Genomic DNA, 7,744 nt, shown 5'->3' with positions numbered 1-7,744 from the left:
TTGTCCAGTGGCTTTCTGAAAGTTTAGGTGATGTGTCTTCGGATGTAATCTGGCAAATTTAAATCTGTCTCCCAGGACACATTACGGTGAGAGAGGGTTTGGCAGGGGGAAATAAAGGGAATGAGAGAGCGCTGAGCCTTACTTGGCTTCTGCTACATATGAAGCATTTCTTACCAAGGGAGAATATTACCTTAAGAAGAATGCTTAATTTCAATTCTCTGAAAGGAATTGGTTGTGGTGAGCTGTTTTTGCCAGTCCCACAGGCGAGGCAGGATGGGTGGTTCTCCACTGACTCCTTCAAGAAAGGTTGAAGAAGCCAGGTGCCAATGGCTCAGGCCTATAATAATCCAGCTACTCAGGAGGCTGAGATCCTAGGATCATAAGGTCAAAGCTCGCCAGGACAGAAAAGTCCAAGAGATGTTTATCTCCAATTAACCACACGTTGGAAGTGGAGCTGTGGCTCAAGTGGTAGAGCACTAGCCTTGAGCACAAAAGGTTCAAGCCCCAGGACTGGGACAAATGAAAACAGAAGAGAAAAGAGAAGAAAAAAGGACAGGTAAAGAAATTAAAAAAAAGGAAGAAAAAGAAGTGAGGAAAAGAAAAGTTGATGACCGGGTTGGGAGGGAGGGGGCTGCATCTTAAGTGATCTATGCTCAACTAAGTGCACACACGCCTGCGCAGTAAACTCCGAGCGCAGCTCTTGCTTCTGCGCATGTCGGTCGGTCCTCAGGGCAAGCCACGTTCCTGCGGCCCACGCGGGGCACAATGCGCAGGCGTCAGGAGAGCTGTCTGGGGAGTACGGCGGCGCCCGGTATGGCGGCGCCTAGCGAGCTGCGGGGCCCGTCAATGGCTGGCGGACGCGAGAGCAGCGACAGCGAAGATGACGGCTGGGACATTGGGTCTCTGGACCGGTCATCACAGGTATGGGAAGAGGCCTGGATTCGATCTCGAAGGCGAGGCCTAGTATGGTGGGCTGAATTCTTCCCGAATTTTCCGCCGGTCTTTCCACCTATGGACGTTTGGCCTTGAGGCAAACCCGCAGATGTTTCCTCTTGTTTCCCAAGGGGGTGGTGTGAGTGTGCGCGTGCGCGTGCGCTCATCGGATGCAGTTCTTCGGGCGGTGAAGTGGGCCCTGGGCATTGCCTTTGGATTGACCCTAACCCCTGATTCTAAGGGAGCGCCCTTCCTTTGGTCCTGCAGGCCGCGGCCAACGCCATCCTCCCGCCACCTCCCCGACCTGGTAGGGAGCTGGGACGGCCTGTCCCCCGCTACCACCTGCCAAGCTACAGGTGAACTCTTCCAGAGCTTTATGGATCTAACACTGAAACAAACGAAGGGTGAACAAAGGCAGCCTTGGTACTCACCAGACATTGTGTTGAAAATGAACTATACAACTTGTGGGCAGAGACAAGAAGGAAAAACGGAGAAGGAATTAGGGAAGGGGTGACATTGTCCAAAAAAGAAATGTACTCATTACCTGACGAAATGGTAACCCTTCTGTACATCACCCTTATAATAATAATAATAATGAAATTTTAAATGACAGTGAAAAAATAAGAAAAATGGAAAAAAGAAAGAAAGAAAAATCTCACCTACTTATCCAAGCTTTATTATTATTTTAACTTTATGCATTTTTTTTTTTAGAAATTCAGAAGGCCATTACCGGTTGAAGAAAAAAATGAAGCATTTAAGAAAGCATTGACCACGGGAGATATTTCTTTAGTGGAGGAGCTCCTAGATTCTGGTGAGAGTTAAGGATAGTGTCAGGTGAATGCAGTTAACTTAATCAGGGTTCCTAATTGTAAAAGGTTGGTGGTATGTTTCTGATAGAAACAACCTTATGTGTCCATTTGTACATATCTTAGTTGGATCCGGAATAATAACTGCTTTAAATCCTCTCTGTACACTAACATTTGGAATATTATCCAATGTCAGATGTCCCTCAGATCTACTTCAGGAATCATAGGCTGATTAATCCTATCTCAACTTCTTCCTCCTCCTCTTCCTCCTTCTCCTCATATGTTTTGGTACAGAGCAAATCCTTGCATACTTGTTCCAGTTTTATTACATACTGAAAATGGTTCCTTACAAAAGGTACTTCCAGTAACTTCCAGTGCATCAATCTCTTTATGTAAAATATTATTGTGTTCTGTCTCCCATATGCTTTTCTGAGGATTCAGTGTAATATTTTGAATTACCTTCCTATATAAATGTAAACTATGGACTATATGACTGAAATTATTCAAAATTATTGCAGGTACTCTAGATACAAAATGTTGGTACATAAAATAAATGTAGCTATCCAAATTTTCTCTTTAAAAGGCTGCAGATGAAAGCATATGAATTTTTTTAAGATCATAAAATATCTTAGTAGTCATCAACTCTAATATTTAATCTATTTGTGAGAACCGAAGTAAGGCATCTTTCTACAATACCTATATACTTATGCTTAATATTAGTTTCTATTGTTGTGGTCAATTCTGGACTTGAACTCATTGCTTTGCACTCTCATTCAGCTTGCTTGCTCCACTGGAACTCTACTTGTAGAGTTCAATTCAGCATGGCTTGTTATGTTTAAAATAGAGTCTCTAGGAATTTTCTGTCCAGCCTTATTTAAAACAGAGCCTCTGGATCTCAGCCTCATGAGTATCTAAGATACATGCATGAACCACCAGTACCCAGCCTTACTTTTTTCTGATGGTACTTGAACTCCTGGCCTCATGCTTGCTCAACTTGCTTGCTCAGCTATCCCTCTACACTTGATTCATATTGCCTGCCATTTTTTAGCTTTTCTAAATGAGCTTTAAAATTTTGTTAATTAAAACCAAGCTTCAAATGGTTGACTAAACTTAAATTTTGATCTCCTTTTAGAAAAGGCTTTATGTTAATTTTATGGGCTGTTTCATCACCTTATTTTATAGTTATTCTTATATTAGATGTTCTTCGTTCCTTCCCAATTTTAGATCAGTACAGCCTTTTGTTTAATTCAATATATATAACCAAACCAAGTAATGTTTTTTGAAAATCATATCATTCCAAGGATTTGTACCATTAATAATTTGAATATATTTAGTTCACCTGGTTTCTTGTCCTTTCTTGACAGTTATTACCCATTCCTTCCTGTCTGAATAGTCACTATTTTACTGAGTATAAGTAGCTCACACCTATAAATTCTAGCTATTCAAGATGCTGAGGTTTTAGAATTTTGGTTCAAAGCAAGCCGAGACACACAAATCCAAGAGACTCTGATTTCCAACTAACCAGCAAAAAAGCTGAAACTGGAGGCATGGCTCATGTGGTAAAATGCTAGCCTGAGTGAAAAAAACTGAGCAGCATTGTGAGGCTCTAAGTTCAAGCTTTGTAACCAAGGCTTTTCCTTATAAGGTACAACTTGGTGGGTGGGGGAGTCTTGACTCAAGACTAGTGAGTATGCTACCACTTTGAGTCACAGTGCCACTTCCGTTTTCCTGGTAGTTAATTGGAGATGAGTCTCAGAGACTTTCTTTTGGGATGGCTTTGAAACACAATCCTCTAATCTTAGCCTCCTGAGTGGCTAGGTTTACAGGAGTGAACCACCAGCACCCAGCTGTACGGTACAACTTGATAATAATTTTTGCCTTATACTTTTTTATTACCCTTCTTCAAAATAATTTTAAATTCTGATCTTTGGATATCCTTTTATTTTCCTTCCTTTTTCCTTCCCCTATGTCTCTCAGTCTCTCTCTTTTATCTACTGCCTTTTATTGTTTTTTCTACTTATACCTGCCTTTCTTATGTACTTATTACTGCCTTTCTGTTGTTTTTTTTTTTTTTAATATTTTAAAGACGTATGATTCTGCATCAGGATAATATTCTAACTTAAAAGAAATTCTATCTCTGTGGAGCAAAAAGGAGATAGTATGTAAAAATCTGTCATGCTATAGATACTTTGAGAGAGAGAGAGAGAGAGAGAGAGAGAGAGAGAGAGAGAAAGTATTATGGTAAAACATTGCTCACACCAATTCTCTTTGAATATGCCTATAGTGAAACTAAAGTTAAAATATTCTGTTGAAGTCCCAAGCCATTACTACGAAGAAATTCTCTTCTAAAATAAACTGCATGGTACTTGTTGCTATGAGGATATACTTCACACATATTGAGGTGGAAGTAAGATTTTTTTTGTCTTTTTTGTTTTTTATTTTGGCTTTGTTGAAGAGATTTTTAAAACTTGTTTTTAAATTGACAGGTATTAATGTAGATTCCAGCTTCCAGTATGGATGGACACCTCTTATGTATGCTGCCAGCGTTGCCAATGTTGAACTAGTTAGATTCCTTTTGGACAGAGGTGCTAATGCAAGCTTTAGTAAGGGTAAGATATTATATTTTGGTGCCAGTATTGGTGCTTGAACTCAGGACTTTGAGCTCTCACTTATCTTTTTCCTTTGCAGCTGCTATTCTACCACTTTAAGCCGTGCTTTTCACTCTTCCAGTGAAAAAGTTACAGCTTTTCAAATTGGAGATAAGAATCAGATTTGTCTGCTAGATCTGGTTTGATTCTCAGAGATCAGCCTCCTGAGTAACTAGGATTATAGACATGAATCACAGACGCACGATTTAAGGATTATATCTTTACTATGATTTTTTATTTCCAGCCAGAAATTATGCAATATGAAAAAATTAAAGCAATTTGAAAAGCCCTTTCTACTAGTTGTATTAGGTAAATAGTGAACAAAATGAAGTTAAAAACCTATGTTTCAAAAAACTTCAAGATTGGGGCTGGGAAGGTGGCTCAGTGGTAGAGCACTTGCCTTGCAAGCCTGAGGCCCTGGGTTCGATTCCTTAGCACCATATAAACAAAAAGAAAAAAGCCAGAAGTGGCGCTGTGGCTCAAGTGGTAGAGTGCTAGCCTTGATCTGAAGAGCTGAGGGACAGCGCCCAGGCCCAGAGTTCAGGCCCCACAACCGTACCCAAAAACAAAACAAAACTTCAAGATTGATTCTAGATGTTATCTTTATAATATATACTTTATAACATATACTTTTAATTTCTGTGCTAGACAGCTTTAACAATTTTCTTTTCTTTTCTTTCTTTCTTTCTTTTTTTTTTTGTTTTGGCCAGTCCTGAGGTTTGAATGCAGGATCTGGGCACTGTCCCTGAGCCTCTTTGTGCTAAAGGTTAGAGCTCTACCACTTGAGCCACAGTGCTACTTCTGGATTTTTCTGAGTATTGATGATAAAAGTCTCACATATTTTTCTCACATTCAGTAATGCTCTAAGTACTTTTAAAGAGCAAGAGTACATGTGTAAATCTAGTGTCATTATTATATTGAATTATTCCTTACTTTGACATTTTTAATTGTAATTCGGACACAGGTTTTATTTTAGAATTAATTTTCATATTAATTTTTAGCTATATTTGCCAAACCATCTCTATTCTGTAAAAGTTCCTGTCTTAGTTACACACTTACTCAGATGTTTCTACGATTTTATTTTAAATTATTCAGTGAAAGCTATACTTCAGAATGAGAGTTTTGAATACTACCTTTACAATAGCAATAAACATGCATTAAAAAGAATGAGAGTTTTGAAAGTAAACAAAATATTCTACTTGGGAGATAGAGATCAGGAAGATTATGATTTGAAGACAGTTTATGCAAAAAGTTAGTGAGACCCCTATTTCAGTCAATAAGCTGGCCATGGTAGCACTGTGGTTCTTGCTATGGAGGAAGATGTACATGAGGTGGGGGGTGGGGAGTGGGTTTAGGTTGGCCCAGGACAAAACTATGAGACCCCACCTGAAAAATAACTGAAGCATAAAAAGGGCCTGGGATATGGCTCAAGAACAGAGTACCTGCCTATCAAGTGTGAGGCCATTTAAATTCAGCACCACATATATGTATATATATAACCCTCAAAATGTTTATGTTTTTTCTTCCATCTTCTCCCTCCATGTAAACAAAGAATACTTTGTTGTAAAACATTTTACTTTTTAAATTTTTTTCATGTTACATTATGTATATGTACACATAAATTTGTTATATGTCACAATAGCACATTAGATAAAGGAGGTATTAGTTTCATGCATTAAATATGATATGATCATGAGAACTATAGTGTATTAATGCAGAAGTGGGACTAGACTATGTTATGTCAGTATTGCACCACTAATGTAAAACACGGCTATTGTGAACAGACTTAAATTCCTGAGTTTGTAATTGATGTGTTTTTATGTGTTGTTAATATACTCTCTTCTCTTCTGATGCCATAGGAGCCAAGGGAAGAAGAGTGTTAGGAAATAGGATGAGTTCAAAGAGATCAAGTAAAAAACTGAAAAGAAACTAATGAAAGTAGCAGTTTATGGTAGATTCAGTAGGGGAAGGCATATTTCAAGCATTGTCAAATAAGTGAGAAAGTGAAATCAGAGACAATATACCCTTTTCCAACCATGAGTTCAGCTACAAAAATTTTGATCGATCAAAATTTACTCATAATAATGTCTGTGGTATAATTACATTCTGGTTGTTGTGGGTTTTTTTTTTTCATTTTTGAGACAGGATCACCTATGCACAGCCTAAACTGGCAGAAACTCATGTAACTCAGGTGGGAGCCCAGGTTCGCCTTGAACTTGAAATCCTCTTTACTTAGCCTCCTGTGATAGAATTATAAGCATGAACTACTATGCCTCACCAACTTCTTTTTGTTCTCCTGAACAAATGGAAATAGGAGAAAGAAGTTAATATATGTGCTTTTCAGATGAAAGGGATTTATCCCTAATCTCCTGTTTTGTAAAGTGTGCCAAGAGAGAGATCTGGGAAGGGGTGTAAGGAAGTCAAGTAAACATGCTTCTTAATATGTAAGGATTTTTTCCCCTTGCTTTTTATTCCCTATAGATAAGGTGACTATTTTGATAACTGCCTGTTCTGCTAGTGGCTCAGAAGAACAGATCTTGAAATGTGTAGAACTATTACTTTCAAGAAATGCTGACCCAAATGTTGCTTGTAGGTAAGAGCTTTACTATCTGTTCAAAAGTTTAAAGACATTTGCCTTTGACTATCACCTTGCTAATCATTTGATACTGCTAATTTTAAAACTGATGAATATTACTTGGCTAAATAGTTGTTGATTGATGAAAATAGGTCACAAAGTTGTGGTTCCCGGTGTAAACAATTACAGATTCTCTATATTTAATGGTTTGGAGCATGTTACACGAGTTTGGAATGCAAGCCGGGTGCTTGTGGTTTACACGTGTAATCCTAGCTACCAAGGAGGCTGAGATCTGAGGATCATGGTAGGAAATTATCTCCAGTTAATGGCCATAAAACCAGAAGTTGTGCTAAGTGGCTCAAAGTGGTTGAGCGCTAGCAAGGACCAGTGCCCAGGCCCTAAATTCAAGCTCCATGATCCACCAAAATAATAACTGGAATGTGAAAGAGGACAATAAATTATCATTTAATGTTGAGTCATAGATTGGAACACCAGAGAGCTACAAAGTAAAACTTCATAAATATTTTCTCCTTATAATACTTTACAACTATACAAATGGTAAGAAAATATATATGAAGTATTTGACTTTCCTAATTAGATACCAATTTAATTGTTTTGGCCAATTTATTAAGTAATCATGTATGTATAATAGTGTTTAGGCACATAAAAACAAACTAAATATATTAAGAATCTATTGAGATGTCAATAATAGTTAGAATGAATCAGATTGCCTACAGTTTCTGCACATCGACCTACTTATGTGGCACTATATTCCACTCCAC

The 7,744-nt window shown here is 38.2% G+C and overlaps 1 protein-coding gene across 1 annotated transcript in view; it reads left to right on the top strand.

Moving 5' to 3' along the window:
* Positions 1-813: 813 nt before the first annotated feature.
* Asz1 (ankyrin repeat, SAM and basic leucine zipper domain containing 1) overlaps positions 814-7,744 on the top strand; it is a 43,710-nt gene continuing 36,779 nt past the window's right edge. Inside the window, exons 1-4 of the mRNA XM_042696031.1 lie at positions 814-921; positions 1,645-1,744; positions 4,226-4,348; positions 6,869-6,980. Of these exons, the coding sequence (XP_042551965.1) occupies positions 814-921; positions 1,645-1,744; positions 4,226-4,348; positions 6,869-6,980 (443 nt within the window). The remainder of the gene's footprint in view (positions 922-1,644; positions 1,745-4,225; positions 4,349-6,868; positions 6,981-7,744) is intronic.

The sequence above is a fragment of the Dipodomys spectabilis genome, unplaced genomic scaffold (genome assembly GCF_019054845.1).
Source record: "Dipodomys spectabilis isolate Male_0828 unplaced genomic scaffold, ASM1905484v1 ptg000197l, whole genome shotgun sequence".
NCBI lineage: Eukaryota > Metazoa > Chordata > Mammalia > Rodentia > Heteromyidae > Dipodomys > Dipodomys spectabilis.
The sequence above is the reverse complement of the archived record's forward strand: the minus strand, read 5'-3'. Positions and strand labels throughout refer to the sequence as shown.